The 17,738-nt window shown below is 39.0% G+C and overlaps 4 protein-coding genes across 5 annotated transcripts in view; 3 read left to right on the top strand and 1 right to left on the bottom strand.

Annotated features, from left to right (window-relative positions):
- LOC6504952 (protein gone early) overlaps positions 1–17,738 on the bottom strand; it is a 33,980-nt gene that overhangs the window by 2,618 nt on the left and 13,624 nt on the right. For both annotated transcript variants that reach the window (XM_001965707.4, XM_014904740.3), the window contains exons 5-6: positions 527–790; positions 55–206 (exon numbers count right to left, since the gene is read on the bottom strand). In XM_001965707.4, coding sequence (XP_001965743.1) covers positions 55–206; positions 527–790 — 416 coding nt within the window. The remainder of the gene's footprint in view (positions 1–54; positions 207–526; positions 791–17,738) is intronic.
- LOC6505313 lies at positions 2,527–4,466 on the top strand. Its single transcript, XM_001965708.3, has 3 exons — positions 2,527–2,541; positions 2,604–3,327; positions 3,918–4,466. The coding sequence occupies exons 1-3, from the start codon at positions 2,527–2,529 to the stop codon at positions 4,214–4,216; spliced, it is 1,038 nt and encodes a 345-aa protein (XP_001965744.1). The 3' UTR covers positions 4,217–4,466.
- On the top strand, positions 7,987–9,077 carry LOC6505315. Its single transcript, XM_001965709.3, has one exon. The coding sequence runs from the start codon at positions 8,124–8,126 to the stop codon at positions 8,871–8,873; it is 750 nt and encodes a 249-aa protein (XP_001965745.3). The 5' UTR covers positions 7,987–8,123; the 3' UTR covers positions 8,874–9,077.
- Positions 12,726–14,241, top strand: LOC6505316. The gene has a single exon (XM_001965710.3). It carries the CDS (start codon positions 12,809–12,811, stop codon positions 13,427–13,429), a length of 621 nt encoding a protein of 206 aa, XP_001965746.1. The 5' UTR covers positions 12,726–12,808; the 3' UTR covers positions 13,430–14,241.

Genomic DNA, 17,738 nt, shown 5'->3' with positions numbered 1-17,738 from the left:
TAATTAATTTATTCAAAATTTAAATATTTAACTATTAGACTTTTGTTTACTTACCGAAGGAGCTGTGGTCTTGAGGTCCGCTAGGCGCATTAGTTTGTTCAGCTGCCGATCCCCTGAAGCCTTGGCATCCTCGATATGCTTCACAATTCGCCTCTCGTAGTGGAAAATGTCATCCGCAAATAGGTCTGCCTCCCGGGAAACAATGCCTTCAAAAGAAACATTATCATCGAGATTATTATTATTTAAAAAATATCAGAACTATATCAGAAGCCCGAAAGGCCAAAAGTCTTGTCTAATTAAAAAGTCGAATGGTGCTAATACACGTTTTAATTAAATTAAGTTTTTCTACTTCTGCATCTTATATGGAATTTAATTAATGCATTTAGTAACAGGCTGCAATATTAATATTTGTTTTAGAAAGATGATACCATTTGAAATATATATTTTGTCACTTTTTTATAAATATTGTACTATCAGACTAATAAAGCTCAATATTTAATCTAAAATAAGTTAGCGGAAGACTCACCCATATTTATGGCAAAGTCCCTCAAGAGCAGCTTATAGCCCCGGACCACCTCCTCGTCCACATCGGTGCCATAGAAGTACTTATCCGGCAGGCCGATCTCTCCCTCGTCCAGGGTGATCACATAGTCGTGGGGATTGTTGAAGCCGTTCTCCACACTCACCTTGTAGTAGGGAAATATGCCGTACTTGGTGTGGATGTGGGGCAGGGCCTTCTTGTAGTCCCAGTCCTGGAGTCTCTTGGAGTCGCGGAACGCCTGCCAGCCGCCTGCAATCAAGAATATATGGATGGATTAGTACCAGAACTATTAGCACCAATTCTAGTTCATTATTTCGGAGGGGAAATCCCCGACGGTCGGAGACGGGATGCTAATAGAAATTCCCCAGAACCAAGAGTCCATGAAGTTTGGCAAGAAATCAGTTGCACATATATTATATATCATAAGCATAGATCCGTGTCTATATCAAATTCAAATCCAAAAAAACGGTTTTATATAGTTATGGCTGTGTTTCGGCGGTTTATGGCAATTAAAGGCGCTAAAATGTTTGGTTGTTTGAAATTTCCAGGGCGCTCAGTGCGCCGTCTTCTTTTGCAATCATAAAATATCAAGCTGACCAAAAATATAAAACAAATTAATAAAACAAAATAACCCATGACTAAAGCTGTACGTTTCAGGAGGAATTACAAGAACACTTCAACAAGGGGAGTAACGAGTCCAATAATAAGGCATACTTCAGTACATACGTTACTTTTTAAATGCATTTACTAGTGACGAAAGTTTCCTACTTAATCATTAGCATTATTATTATTATGATGATAATATAAACATGTAAGGATTATATTTCTTATTTGCTTCCTTCTATATAAAGTTATATTAATTATTAAAATAAAACCATGAAACTATAGTCATTTTTACACACTTAGTAAGGATACAAATTTATTAAAAAATTACAAAAAAAAAAATTAAAAAAAAAAGGGTTTTCTTACTAACAATCAAAGCATGTCAATGACGAGACCACCTTGGAGCTATTAAAAAATAAATAATATTTTTAAACATCTACGATAATTCGACGTACGATAAATTTCGTCACCAAAATTGGACACATTATTTTGTCGTTAAATGTGAATTTGTCAATGACATTTTTGTTTTTAAAAATATGTTTTTGCTTATGAAAGTTTATGAGGCATTATTATTTGAAAATGATTTTTTTTCTTTTACCTAATTTTTACTTTTCAAGTTTTTATTTAAAGTGAATTGAAATGGTGCATACTTCCTATAGTATAAGTTTCACAATCAGCCATTCAGACAAAAAATAGTGCGTTTTATATATAAATCATTGACTTACTAATATAATTGTCTCACTATAAAATATTCTTATAAAGAATATACAATCCAAGCGAAAAAAGAATTAAGTAAAGAAAGGGAGAGCTTAGTATCTCTTCCAAAATTTGTATAAACAACTTAACATTATATGAAAGTAAGCAAAAGTAAACAAATCTTGTATGGAAGTTGGCATAGAGCAACACTACCCCTAAGAAACTTGTGGCACTCACAAATTATTTGGCAACTAGACCGTTAAAGGTTAACACTTGACCCCTGAGTGGCGCCCAACTTGTGACTCTCTTCGGGGTTTCATCATTTCACCGGATGACTTCCAAAGGCCAAAAACCGAACCGCTGCAGACACAGAAGTTGATTGTGTTTTCTTGTTTTAATATTTGTTGACATTGGCAATTAGCACCTGCGGCAATCTATATCGAAGAAAGACACAAAGCCGAGAGACAGCCGTGCTAGCCGGATTTGTAGTTACGCCGAGGTGGATTTTCGATCTGGGGATGTTATAGTTTTTTAACGATTTATTGCAAACCACTTTAATTAACTTCAATTAAAGGCCTCTGTATAAAAGGTGACAGTGGGCCGGGGAAACCATATCAATCCGAAGCAGCAGCTCCAGGGCAACAGTTGCTCCTCCGCCGGCATTTCTCGTTCATTTGGATTCCATCATGAAGCAGTTTGTGGTAAGATCATCTCCGGAGGATCTCTCTCGACTCCGTTTATTAATAGTGGAATAACCTGATAGGTTTTGGCCTGTCTGGCTGTGATCGGCGGCGCACTGGCTGCCCCCCGTCCGGATGTTAGCCACTTGGCGGGATACAGCTACCAGGCTGGCGGCTACAACGGAGGCTTGGTGGCCAACCAGGTGGTGAGCACCCCGGTGGTGAGCACCTCGTACCAGCCCACCGCCGCCGGCTCCAACTACTTCAGCTCCGCCCCCAGCATCGGCCAGCTGAACCTGGCTCCCGTGGTCTCCTCCGGAGTGGGCAACTACCAGTCCGGGGGCTCCCTGGACTACCAGGTGGGTGCTGCCGGCGCCAGCGACAGCATCGGCCTGGCCGGCCTCCAGCCCGGACCCGCCATCAACTACAACGAGCAGGAGTCCTACATCAGCCACCTGGCCAACTTCCAGCCCGCCCAGATCAACAAGCACTTCTATATCCACAGCGCCCCCGAGGACCACGACGAGCAGCAGATCGTCCGCTACGTGAACGTGGGCCGTCCCCAGAAGAACTACCGCGTCGTGTTCATCAACGCCCCCACCTCCACCACCAGCAAGGCCAAGATCATCGCCAACGTGGCTCCTGTCGAGGAGAAGACCGCCATCTACGTCCTCTCCAAGAAGTCCAACGCCCTGGACGTCAGCGCCGAGGTGGTCACCCAGCGTCCTGTGGCCAACAAGCCCGAGGTCTTCTTCGTCAAGTACAAGACGCCCCAGGAAGCCGCCCACGCCCAGCAGACTATTCAGGGTGAGTTTTGCCTTCTCTTGTTCACTTGAAAAAAATATTAGTCATTAGGGCTTAACCTTCATATCCAGTCTGGGTTCCAGATCCAGTCTGAGGCATAGCATAACCTAGTTTGTTTAATCCTTTTGTCAACTTTCAATTCAAAAGTGACAAAAAGTCAACTCAGATAGAGTTGAGTATTCAGAAGCAGTGTTTAAAAAACTGAAGTCGAAGTGGCAAAAGTCGGAAAATATTATAAAATGCATTGCCTTGACTGCCTGTGGCTTTTTTGAAAATGAGCTTTAGCTTCTGCTTAAGTAAAAAATAATAATAGTTTAAAACCGAAAGAAAACTATTTTTGTAAGGTTTTTAAAAGCTTTAAGCCCTGATAGGAACTAACAACAAAAGACTGTTTAAACAAACCTTTGTTTTCCCATTTTAAAGATTTATTTAAAGAGTTCATAAAAATAATAATAATATTTTCATATAGAACAGAAAACAATACTACCCTTAAGCCAGAGATCCATCTCCATCTCTCCCATAACCCTTCCAAATTTGCCTTGAAACCGTCCCGAAACCCATTCATAATCTTCTGAATTCTCCTTTAATTTCAGCCAACTATGATGCTCTGGGTGGCACCTCCCAGACCAGCAACGAGGGCGTCATCCCCGTCTCCTCGGTCATCGGCAGCCTGGGCGACAATGGCGCCTCCGGCGTGGTCACCGATGCCAGCGGCGCCCTGAACATCGTCGGCACCGGCGGAGTGCCCAGCGTGGATGCCAGCTACAGCGCAGGATCCGGATCCTCGGGAGTGTTCGACGCCCAAGGCAGCCAGCGCCAGGTGGTCAGCACCATCACCACTGGCACCAACGCCCAGGCCACCTACCTGCCCGTGAAGCCGGTCAGGAAGTAGGACTCCTCCCAGCCACATCCTCATTGAAACACTTGAAACACTGCCAGGACATTCGATTCGGTTGGAGCCTCGGCGGACTCGGGACTGGATGGCCAATCCTCTAGGGATTTGGGATCTATCGCAGTGGAGTGCCGCCGGGAAGACCTGCGCGATTTTTCTATTCTATTTAGATTCTTGCAATCGGCAAGCTATTTTTTCCAAACACTTTTTTTTTATAAATAAAATATAAGAGTTTTCATAGGCATTCAAAAAATGTAAACGAGTTTGCAGTTTTATTTTGGGTGGAAGGTTTGGAAAGAGTTTTCAAAAAGGCTTAAAGATATAAGTCTTGCATTGCAATGCTTTTGATTTATTTTATTTCGGAGTTACTTTATCTATTTTATTTTAAAACAATTTCAGAGATACACTAGAATCTTTGAACTCCAAGATTGTACTTCAGCACACCAGACTCTTCTGGAATTCCCTAGACAATAGAGTGCTAGCCCTTTGACCCAACCTGGATTCCCGACCCGTTCCACCAGATTGCAGCTTGCATAATCGGCCCAGTCGGAAATCGGAAAGCCCAAAAAGCAGCCACCTGCCCTCTCGTCACCTGCCCAAAGAAACCAGCAAACTGAAACTGAAACTAATCTATGTGTGTGACAGCGTCAAGTATTTGGCAAGCTGCTCATAATTGTCCAACTTGGCCGAACAGCCAACCGAAAGCGAGAAACTCGACTCAAATGGAAACCACTCGGCCAGGCCGATAGATCCATAAATAAATTAGCGACTTAAAGAAACTCAATTCGGATTCGGAATCGGAATTGGAATTGAAAATGCGGTATCTCAAGGTCAATCAGTGCCAATGCAAGTCGCATTAAAATACCTCAGAGTATTAACCAAGAAATTAGTCGGAGGAGAGAGACCTTTTACGCCCCAGATGGATGGTCACCGATGGCGCCAACTAATTTATTATCAATTACGACGCCCTTTTTCGGGCAGTCCCGGAGCAGAGACAGTTCCCAGCACATCTCCCGCTGTATCACTGTATCTGTATCTGTATCTGTATCTGAGATCTGTGATATCTGCATATCAATGGGGCGGCAGCCAGCATCTTTTGCATAAAGATAATCACACCTACTAAATAAAAAAAAACAACTCCGGCATACAACGAACGACGGTAGCCCTCGTATCTCCAACATCCAACATCCAAGATTCGAGATTCGAGATTCGAGATTGAGAGATACTGGCGGCGGGCACCTCGCCAGATTTGTCCCTCGATTCGATTTCTATTACTGTCATCATCAATAAAATATTACATAAATTTTCAGCACAGCGAGCGATCGCTTCGGGTTATAAATATGGAATGCCTAATTGATAATTATCATTTTGTTCGGTTTTCCATAATCCACCAAAGATATGCGATCTCTTCGATCTCCGATCTACCAGCGATCTCTAATGGCTAAATTAGTCCGAGCCGATTAGAATGCATTAGTTGCTCGCCATATTTCCTGGCCTTTTGTCGCCAAATTGTCAATCAGTTTTATTCGTTTATGTTCTGTCATCAATCTCCAGGTCGTAAATCCATTCAAGAGGCGGCATTATTTAGAGGCGGTTATTCAGTCGCCCTGCCACATTTGCCAGCCAATTATGTTTTATGTTTCTATTTTTTATTTCTTACTTTTTGGCCATATTTTGCGACCTCCAAGGGGCCGAGCAGGTGAATGTTTGTCTTCACTTCTATCTAAAAATACCGCGTTGGTTTCTTGGGCATGTGAGTCAGCGATCGATTCCGCGATGACATCGCCTTATAGGGTGCACTCGGACCACTCGGAGTCGCCGGGAAATACCCATGACCGACCCGAGAGGCTTTGGCTTTTGGCCAAGAATGGCTTGGACTAATTTGGGCCCAAACTAGGTTTCTGCGGATATTGGAAATGAGGCACGAAAATGCATTTGCATTTGGCTTGCCTAAATAGCCGAAAGTATGGTCGAAATACTTTTTATAGGAAGGTCTTGAGACTCTTGGAAGGTCTTGAAAATTAAGCTTATTCTATAATTTATTTTGGAAAGAACATGTCACATCCTCAGCTTCTCAAAGGGTTAAGCCTTTAGATTTAAGAAGAGATTTTTATTCTTCTGAAAAATTAGTATATTTTACTTTTGAATAAAATATCTTTAAATAAAACTCTTTATCACTAGGGTTTTTATTTTAAATACAAAAGAACCCTTAAGAACCCCCTTAGTAAATTTGATCTGCAAAATAAATTATATTTTTTTAGATCCGATTTTTTGTACCTATTATAAAGTGCTATCCCATACCTATTATTAAATATTAACTATTAATCATTGTGTGTTCTTTACGAAAATGTATCAGGCTTTAACAAGATTTCAGTTTAGACTTTAGGCTGAAAGTTATGTTTTTCAAAAACCTATTACCGACAGGAGGTTCTCCATCAATGGCTTAAAGTTTAAACTTTAGAGGGTTTTAATTGAAAATCTTAATTTAATATATTAAATAATTCATGGTGCTATTTTTTAGGTTTACCTTTTAGGTTTACTTTTGATTGTAATTTATTTATTTATTCAAACAGAACACTTTTGTTTCATGTTATAATATGTTGTATAATATTTAAAGTTTATTCAAAAGCAAGAAAAGATTTAGACAATTATGAAATATTTCACAGGAAACTAGGGATGGCCTTATCGAGCGCTTTTTTTGAATTATTTGCTTAATTAAAGTATGACTTTCATAAAAAAAAAGATTTAGAAAATGTTTAAAATTTTAAATTGATAATACAGACCTTATTGTATAATGTGATATTACATGATAATGTGATAATGTTATTGACAACATTATATTAATATTACAAAAATGATATTAGCTAATAATATATGGATGAAAGTCTAGGAATCAAATCTAAATGATACTAGTAAATAATATTTTTTAACAGATCTGCTGCACCAATCAAGTTATTTAATATAAATACTACGTAACTTTCCTAATTAGTGTTAAAATTTAGTTAATTGTATCATTGCAAGTGGCAAGTATTTTAGATTATTGTATAAGAACAAATATGAAACCCAAACGATCTGCAGATTATAGGGTTTCCTCCTCCAAAGAAGCAACCAGATACAATTCGATCTGAAACGTTTATGGTTTGTGGCTCAAGTGTGCATTAATTAATCCAACTGTTATAGATATTCGCGAATTAATTGATGGGCGAATAGGCCCGAAACTAATGACAGACCCGATCGAGGGGAAGAAAAACCCAGCAAACGTGTTTAGGATGGCAGATGAGTTCGATGGATCTGATCCGACAGATGGATGGATGGATAGATGGGTGGATGGATGGATCGATGACGACGAAGTGCCGTTTAATGAGATTCGATTCACCAGAGGCGCCCATTCAATAGTTTCTTTTTTTTTTGCCATAGGACCTATGCAGACTTATATTTAGATATTCGCTAATCCATTGTGAAGTCAAGTTCAATGTCAGAGAAGTCCGAGGTGTCTGAATGTAAGCCGCATTCGAGCATTGAAGCATTCGAGCCATCGCTCTACGAGCAGTCGATCGTTCTAATTTGAATAAATTTTAGGTCAGTCCGCAGCCGAGAAAAAGAGGCCCAAAGACTTGGCGGCGAAACACCTTAGGTCTTGTGGCCTGGGTCTTGAAACCGAAATCTCCAATCTTGAATCTTGAATCTTGAATCTCGAGCTGTGACATTTGCATAAACTGCGACGCCGGCAGAGGCCCGGGCTGTGGGCAGTGGGCACTGGGCCAATCAGAGCATATTTAAGCCAAGTGGAGCGGCCCGAAATGCAATCATTGCCTCGCAGCAATCCGTCAAAGAAGCAGCTCAAGCAACGCGCCCATAGCAACCAGGATAACCCAGGATTAAGACCCAACAAGAGACACACTCAGCCATGTTCGTTCAACAAGTGATTGTCGGCTGCCTGGCCCTGGCCACTCTGGCCCTGGCTCGTCCCCAGTACGGATACGAGCAGCCCCTGGCCGCCGGATCGGGATCGCAGGACATATTCCTGGGAGGCGGCGGCGGCGGCATCGGTGTGGGCTCCGGCCCTGTGAGCATCGGCGCCATATCCGGGGGCATCGCTCCCCACCGCGGCGGCGACAAGTACCTGCCCCCCGCCAGCACCACCCAGGCCCCGATCATCAACAAGAAGTTCTACCTGGTCTCTGCCCCCGAGGACCACAGCAACGACGGCAAAGTGAAGCACCTGGTGCTGGGCCGCCCCCAGAAGAACTACCGCGTCGTCTTCATCAAGGCCCCGGCCGGCGACAACGCCAACGTCAAGTACTCCGCCGAGTTCGCCCCACAGGAGGAGAAGACCGTCATCTACGTCCTGAGCAAGAAGGACAACGACCTGGACGCCAGCGACATCGCCACCCCGGCACCCACCCAGCCCAGCAAGCCCGAGGTCTTCTTCATCAAGTACAAGACCGACGACGAGGCCAAGCAGGCCCAGCAGGAGATCCAGGGCCAGTACGACAAGCTCGGCGGCACCAACGAGTACCAGGAGGACAGCAACGCCCCCATCACCTCCGTGATCGGCAGCCTCGACGGCCTCAACCCCGATGGCAGCTACAACTACAGGCAGATCGCCAACCGCCCGCCCAGTGCCCAGTACCTGCCCAGTCTCCTGAAGCACTAGAGGATTACCACCCATCTCACCCTCCCCCCAGCATAATCCTGCATCCCCTACCCCCAAACCCCCACGTCCCAAACTCCCCAAATGAAACCAAGGAACTACCCATTATCGACCCCTGATGTGTTGCTTATTTTTAAGAAATCAACCTGTTTTTTGTTTTTTTTTTCTGTTACATCGAATTGTTAATAAAGCCTATATAAAAAATAATCTAAAAGTGTTTATTAAAGTACAAGGGCCTTAAATTGGCTGAAAAACTGGGAGTACTCCCACGCTTTCGCTAAAAAGAGCTAAAGTGATGTGTGATTAAAAATGAAAGTTTTTTTTTATGTTTCAAGTGTCATTTCTTAAAATTCTAATGAAAATATTAAATATTGATTTAAACTTTATATGGAAACATTGCTGCAACTCTTTATTTATTAACTATACTAACAAAAAATATCAATGGAGGTTTTTAATAATTGATTTAATGACAAAGTTAAAAAAAAATCAAGAATATTAGGGATTTGATTTAGAAAACATGCACTTTTTTCCAAAGAAAATATAGTCAGGAAAATAGTTAATTTGTTATCTAATATTTACCATTACTAATCTATATTTCTTTAAAAATAATAAATAAATAAAGAAAGCAAAACTAATTTCATGAAATAAACTCAGAAAGGAAGACAATATTGCTTCTAAAGGATAAGTTCCCCTTGAAATAAAACAAATTCAAAATAGTACTTGAAAAAAAATATCTTTTTAAATTGTTATCATAAAAGTATATATGAAGTTTAGGTCTAGTTTTGTGGAAAAAAATGTTGTCTACATATATGAGTATTTTAATATAATATTATGCAGATTAACTTCCATTTCTACCCATTCTGTTCATAAAGAAAAGAAAACAAATTTGAAAATAGCCACAGCTTTTAAGCTTTAGGCTAAGGTCAGTCGTTTAGGAAACTAAATTAATAAAAATCCTATAAATAAGTTGAAATGTTTCAGAAACGACGGCGTCATCCGCACTGAAATATAAATGAAATACAAGTCCAGTTCAAATCAAATTCAGAGCCCGGGCAGTTCGGCTTTGTTTCTCCCGATATTCAAATCACCAGTCCAGTCACATTTCAATATGTCAAAATCCGAATCCAAATCCAAATCCGAATCGGAATCGAAATCCAAATCTGAATCCAAATCGGAATCAAAATCGAGGCGCCACAACACGAACAAAAACGCGGCTGCCGTCAAAATTTCCAGCAGAAATTAGCTTAAATGAAGTGAGAAATCAAAATAAGCTCATCAAATTTAATTAAATAGTGGAGTTTTATATTTCTGCTTAGCCTCTTCCCCCCTTTTCGGCTCTTGTTGTCGTTGCTCTGATTGGGCCATTAAACTGACGCTGAATAAACTCGGCTCGGAGCCACCCGGGGGGCCAGGGGCTGATTAATGTCGGATCGCAGCTAATGGGCCCCCAAGTATCCAAACAAAAATCTTGAAATTGAACTCAGGAAATAGACAAAGGAAGGGGCAACCGTAATCAGTCAGTGAATTGGCTATTCTTCAATTATTAATTGCGGTTTAATGGAAGCAATTTGCACAATTAAATCAGTAATGACAGGTGACCGAGGGGATGAGAAATGAGTTGGAAAACGTAAGATTCTTGCTATGAAATGGAAAGTAAACTCCTTGATATATCATTTCATTCAATGATTTGACTTTGATTGAAATAGCCTTTTTTTCACTCAACAGGAGCTCTAAAATTTTGCCATAAATTAATCTAAAATTAAAAATAGATATAGATACATATAATATAAAGTAATTTAAGATAGATGTAGCATTAAAAGTAAAAAGTAAAATCTATTTAAAATATTTATTGAAAATATATATTAGAGTACTTTAATAAATAAATTGTTTAATGAGCTGTAATGTTTGGTGTTATGAATCATTTAAGTTTTAAAATCTCAAAAGGATTAAACTAATTCAGAAAACCTAAAATTAAAGTCCTATGTAGGGGCTGATTATAAATATATACATAATAAATAAAACAAAGTGAGACACTGGGGATTTTATTAACCAATTTTATTGATATGAGTATACTTTGGAAGGGATTCCCTTTCTTACAAATTTGAATAACTTTTATATCTGTTTTTATTGTTTAATTATAATATTACGACTGACGGGAAAATGTTATAACCAATGAAGGTCCTTCCGAAGAACGATAAAAAGTAAGAAATATTAAGTTGGGGTATCATATTTAATAAATGCATTAAAAAATACCCAAAAGATCTAGAAGCTAGTGGTAGAAAAAATATATAAGCTTCAAAGTGTGTACAAGCATTGAACATAATTTTAATAAAATTGCATAGGTTCAATAATAGAGGATTTTTGAGCAGTCCCTTGAAACCCCTTGCACTTAAAAGCGTTGGACTAGCTGATAAGTAGTTTTAGTATCTTAGATTTGAGATCTTTATGTAAGTTTCTCATATGAGATAATTATGGAATAAAATCAGTTTTGAAATTTAACTCATTGGAGCAACATTGTTTCTTCGTTGGAGCTCCTCTTAACAAAATGTAATATATATTCTTCTGAAAAGCCTCTAAAAAGATAAAATATTTCTTAAGAAAATAACCAATAGGTTAAAAACAGAGCCAGAAACTTGTATAAAAGCCCATTGCCAATACGAACATGGCTTGACCTCCCCCAACAAAAGAAAAAAAAGAGAAAAATGGCTTGTAGAAAAGGCAGACCCGATTAAAGGCAGAGCCATAACATCTTCATACCCAGAGCTGGGAGCAATTTTTCTTAATAAAAGCGAGCATAAATCAAATTAGCTGTACCATTTTGCCTAAATGCGACATGAGAGTGTGGGAATTACTCACCAATTTATGCAAATCCGATGCACACAATCGAACCAGTTCCCAATACCAGGGCATTGTTGATATTTTAATTGTCTCTTGTTGACAACAAGCAGCCAACGGGGAAAAAAATGAAGAAAAAAGCGAAGAGACCAAGTCGAAATTAATCCACTAATCAGCATCGAGGCTGTGCGCTCCTAATAACTGAGGAGCAGAGCGGCGTTCGAAATTGGCCAAAATGCAGACCCAACTGGCGCTAAATATAATATAATATTATTTGGCCAGGCCCAGAGACCATTAGTCAAGAGGCGAGGGCGTTGAATTTTATCTGTTTGTTGGCTCTGCCTGTTGGCTTTTATTTCTAATGTTTTATTTGGCCCGCCCAGCAACCAGCGGATGATAAATGATCTGCAAATTGCCGAGATGTGAGAAGAGCATAACGAAAAGTCGCGTCAAAACATCGGGGGGCACATCATGTCTGCCTGTATTTTCAACCTGCCTGAATATGAGTCTGAAATTAATTACTCGCGCTTCCAAATTTATTTCTGGGGGATTTTTCTGGGTCTGCCAGTTCTGGGTAATCGAGTTTTCTTGATCACTTCCAAGGTTGTTCTTGGGTCGTGAACTTTTCGGGCCAAGAAAAGGAAAAACGAGTTTCGACGCTTCTTGGAAGCTTCTTTTAAACGAAAGTTGTACCCAAAAATAAGCAAATACCAATAATTAATCAAGTTCTTGGGATTAAGTTCAAGGCTAAAGGGCCTTAGGTCCGATTTAATTAATAATTTGTTTGTTTTTGCATCTTTATAGGTTTTCCCTCAAAAGGTTACACAGCCTCGTAAAATTACGAAACATTACCGGACCGAGGTTCATAAAACCCAGACCTGCAGCTTCTGTTCCCGCGTTTTCACGCACAATTAATTTTGCATCTTTTTCGAGCAAGTTTGTTGCCTAAGTCTTTTGTTTGGACAGCCCTAATTGGCGAACTAGGGCTGGAAAATGGCAGAGAAAACGCTAATTGGCACACGCTTTTCACTAATTTCCCCAAATCGCCATTTAAAAGTAGGCTCCGGAGACTGCTGCCCAAACAGTCTCTTGGAAATCGCGAAATGTTCCACTTATTTTGGCTAGTCTCCCTCGCGCTGCTCTGCGGCAGGACGCTGGGCCAGGGATCGCGGGCCTACTTGCCGCCAGGGAGCCCCGCCGCCCCGGAGCCGATCGTCACCAAACACTTCTACAGCATCTCCCCCGCCGAGGACCCGGAGGACTTGGAGCCGAGAACCAAGCACCTGGTGATCGGACAGCCGCGAAGGAACTATCGGGTGATCTTCATCCGAGCCCCCGGGGCGCACAGTGAGCGCGTTAAGTACACCGCCGAGGTGGCGCCCCAGGAGGAGCGCACTGTCATCTACGTGCTGACCAGGAAGCAGCCGGAGCTAGAGGCCGCGGACATCGCGGCGCCGCCGGAACGCCACCAGGCGGAACAGAAGCCGGACATATTCTTCATCAAGTACAAGACCAACGAGGAGGCAGCCGCCGCCCAGAAGGAGATCCAGAACCAGTACGACACCCTGGGCGGCAACAGCGAGATAGCAGCCCCCTATGTGGCACCTGTCCAGTCGGTGGTCGGAGCCCTGACGCCCCAGTACCCATCGCAGCCAGTGTCACCCGGCTATCACTACGACAGACCGACTTCCACGCTGTTGGCGCCAGTGGAGCGATCTTACTGACAGTTTTTATTGTTTTTCTTTCCCAAAACCTTAGGGTTTAAATAATATTATACAGATATCCGCAAGTCGTTGAATATTCCGCGCTATTTGCATATAATTGATAAGCCATTTCCACAGCCAGATACGAATCTATCATAAAAGCTGGCGAGCGCGTAAATAAAAATGGTTTCTTTTAATTATATTTTTGTTGTATAATTTTGGCAAACTTTTTGCTTCTTTTTTTTTTTGGTGATATCAGAGTGGAGTGTGTTTTGTTTTATTTTTCGCAAATAAAAAATATTTGCAAAAGTGCTTTGACCCTGTGACGAAGGAGAGGAATTCGCAAGAAGTGAAGCGGCGAGCTTATTGGCTTTGCGATTAAAATATAAAAATGGCTTTGCGAATAAAAAGTGAAAAATAAAAAAATCAGTAAACAATTTTGAATTAAATATGGAAAAGTATAATGTTAACTTTGTTTGTTTTTTGTTAGTTATAAACTCTTTAATAGTCTCTGCCCGGCTATTTTGTATTAAAAAAGTCATTGTTTAAATAATAATGTACCGTTTCTGAATAAAGTAAAAAAAAAAAATATAAATAGTTTAAAAAAAAGTCAAAAAAAGGACTGAAAATTATGATAATTTGATATTTTTATTGAGAACCAGAATTATACCATATTTAGAATATTACCAGAAAACCAGAATATTATCATATTTTCCTGGACGAAAATTCTATGCATTTCCCTCATACACTTTTTAATTTTTATATTTTGTTTAATAAAAAATCATTATCTTATGAAAATAATATAAAAATCAGAGAATTAGAGAGAGGTTATTTTTGATTCTTATACTCAAAAATAAAACTCAACTCGTTTTAAATGAAATATAAAAATTATACTATTTTTTTTAATATTATTGTATATTTATAAAGCACAAAAATCATGCAAAAAATAAAAAAAATTGTGCCAATTCGAGTAATTCATTCATTTTTTATGGCCTAAATTGTATTATTTTTATTTATTTCATAAAACTAGAAGCTTTTTTTCGAATATTATTTCATTTTAAAAATTAACCGAAAAAATCAAGATCAAAAAATGACTACTTATTCTGTTGAAATTATGACTAATAATTTTGAACTAATGATATTTTTTGCAAAAAATTTCAGAGAATCTGTGCTTCTATTTAAAGATTTGTCAAACAGAAAATAAGACTTAAAACTAAAATCAGCATAAATTTTGCAAGTCGCAACCGAAAAAAGAAACCGCAAAACGGCAATGCATTTTTTTATGATGTGTCTCTCCTCCGCGGATCGGCCAGTTTATCTTCTTTGGATTTATTTGCATTTGCATTTAATTAATGGGATTTCGTTTTTGGCTTCCTCGGAGCGGAGACGGAGACGGAGACGGAGCGGTTCGGGCCACATTTGGGCATCAACTGGGCGACCTTTTTTTGATTGGCAGCAGCAACAATTTGGCAGCAATTAATCTTAGGGGTTTGCCAAAAATTAAACAAAGCCAGCCCCCCTCGAAAATGTTAGGCAATCAGTGGCTCTCGTCAAGGTCGAGCCTCCGAAGATACAAAGGTTCGGTTCTAAGCCCTCCGATCACACCTCTATTTCATATATAATATAATATTATATAATATGTTGTATATGTGAGATTCGTCATCTCAAGGTGGCCGAAAGGCCGCAGTGCATAAATCAAACGTTCGACTTTTTGGCCAAAAGCGCAAACACAGACAATGGCCCTAAAACGGCCCTGCCCAAAACGCATTCAAATTATGGCAATTATATTGAAATTTTTCATCAACAGGCCCGAAGAGACACTCGGTCGCTGATTTGGAATTTCGCCCATTGGTGTGTGCCTTTGGAATTTCTGCTTTTAGTCTCTGTTACTAAAAATAGACCATGACACCAGGCGAGTATGCACATTTTAAGATACTCTTTTAAAGTTGGTTTTTCTATAAAAAAAACTAGCTTGGTGTTTTGTATATAATTTATCTACTATTGATACCCGATACTCATTTGGCAACAAATATTAAAACATTAAAAAATGAAATATTTTTGTAATGATTTTCAACATTTATAAGATTGTTTTAAGGAATTTAAAACCAAGTATCTGAAACTCTACCCCAAGAACCGGGTACCATTACTACAAGGGTCTTAAGAAAACCTTCAAAAAGGGCATCTTTGGCTTCGTATAATTTTCATAAAAAAAAAAGAAAAAAAATAACCTTTGTTTGCCGATGCCGCCGTTTCGAACTTATCAACGGTAATGATATAATTTATGGGCCGGTAAAGATTTGTCAAAACTTTGCTCAACCCACGAAGATCAAAGCGGAAATTATGAAAAGAAGCCCAACAAATAATTGAAGTGGCATTGCAACAATAAAGAGTCAACTAGTTTCGGCTTAGATTGGAAAAAAACCCAATATGCTAAAATGTTATATTAAAGCACTATTAAAATCGAATCAGAGAGCAAGGCGAAAAATAAAATGCATAAATTAAGAAACATTTTATAAAATATAATTAAAATAAAGTATGCCAATCGGTGTTCGCAATGCAGAATAAATTCTAGACTCTAGACTCTAGACCCGAGAATATGCAAACTATGCAGGCACAGAAATATATACAACTTTAAAAGATTTTTGGCATCTAATGGGAATAAATTACTGCGCCTTCGGGCAGTTAAAAATAAATATAATAAGCTGCCAATCTCGGCAATGCTGTTCCAACATAATTAAGCTCTTGTTAACAATGGCTTAATACGGCGGACTAGCGTCCCATCGCGGAAGCAGGTTCTGTTCCAAGAACCAAACATGTAGAATTGTGAAAAAAATCAAGAAAAATCACCGACGAAAAGAAAAGAACCATAAGGAGATTGAATAAATTCTTCTGGCCATTTGTTTGCTCAGGCAGACAGCAAACAAATGGCTCCCATCAATCAAGATATGTAAAAACTATACTTTAATCCATGTTTGCTTATACTAAAAAAAAAAGAACAAGAAGGCGGACTCTCAGAGATAGAAGATCGGGCGAAAATCGAAAGCACTTTGGAAGAAAGTTTCTTATCGAGAGGGTCTTAGATAGGAAAGTGAAACACTTTTGATTTCTTTGAACTGGGAGTTTCAATAACTTTAAAAATGGAATAGGAATGGAATGAAATATTAAAATTAATAGAGTTTAGTATAAATATAAATGAATAAATATTTATTTCTTGGATAATGATATGGACCATTTCTAATACCATAGTTTCCAAAGGCATTATTAAATGTTTTTGAAAAAAAGAAACTTACTATCTTATGTGAAATAAATATTGCTTTTGGTACAAAAGAGGTGATGTTATTTTCGTAGAGTACGAGGTGATATTATTTTGAAAGAACATATCATATCCAACAGAACAAAGTACATACATACATATGTATATCCCTTATCCCCTATTCCCAAGTTAAATTTGTATCCAGAAAACAAAATTCATCAAAATCACTCAATTTTTAGAGGAGTTAAGATTTCTTTATTTAACAAAAAGACTATCGATTCTAGCCGTCTTAACTTGTGTCGAAGAAACTTAAGCATTTTGAAATAGAAATATATTCCAATACCTTACTGGCACAAGGTAGAGCACCCAAAAGTATGCAACAAATATTTATTTTTTGAATCTTTTTATAAAGATAGCTTTATTTTACTGAAACCCCATCGATTCCAGCTGTCATTACTTGTTTCAAAGAAGCTTAAGCATTTTGAAACAGAAATGTTGACAATTTTACAGAAACTATTCAAAAGAAACTATGTTGCTACTTTGGAAATATACAATATATAGCTCATTATTAAATCCCCAATTAATGGATTAATTTTGAGCTTTATTTGAGCATTTAAAATAAATTTTATGAACCAGGATTGAAAATATTGTTTCAACAATTAAATAAAATCTTGAACATATCGAAAAATAGCTAAAAACGTTCTAAAACCCGAAAATCAATGCTTGAAAGCCCCAGAAACGTGCTGACTTTTTCAATGCTGACCAAATTAAGTCACAAACACGTTCCGAGACGGTCATAATTGATAAACCGCCAATGAGCAATCAATCAGGCGAGGATTTTATGCAAAATCTTGCACTCGACTCGAAAATGGCGGGACATGATAATCGAGGCGAGACAATGCGATAAAACGGACAAAATGCAACCGAATTGTGTATTTTTTGTCCAAATTGAAAGCGAAGCGAAGAAAACAGTGGGGCTGAAAACTGATCCACCGGCTATCAAGTTGGCGAACCGGCGAATTATTCGACTATGATTTATGATCGGGCCGAGAAGAAAAAAAAGTTCGAATATCGATG

The sequence above is a fragment of the Drosophila ananassae genome, chromosome XR, assembly GCF_017639315.1.
Source record: "Drosophila ananassae strain 14024-0371.13 chromosome XR, ASM1763931v2, whole genome shotgun sequence".
Taxonomy (NCBI): Eukaryota; Metazoa; Arthropoda; class Insecta; order Diptera; family Drosophilidae; genus Drosophila; species Drosophila ananassae.
The sequence above is the reverse complement of the archived record's forward strand: the minus strand, read 5'-3'. Positions and strand labels throughout refer to the sequence as shown.

Excerpts from the sequence above, each read along its gene's own strand:
- LOC6505313 (XM_001965708.3), top strand. Across the intron at positions 3,328-3,917 it reads CGCCCAGCAGACTATTCAGG|CCAACTATGATGCTCTGGGT; the intron begins GTGAGTTTTGCC and ends CTTTAATTTCAG.
- LOC6505315 (XM_001965709.3), top strand. The coding sequence starts at position 8,124 with ATGTTCGTTCAACAAGTGATTGTCGGCTGCCTGGCCCTGGCCACTCTG.
- LOC6505316 (XM_001965710.3), top strand. The coding sequence starts at position 12,809 with ATGTTCCACTTATTTTGGCTAGTCTCCCTCGCGCTGCTCTGCGGCAGG.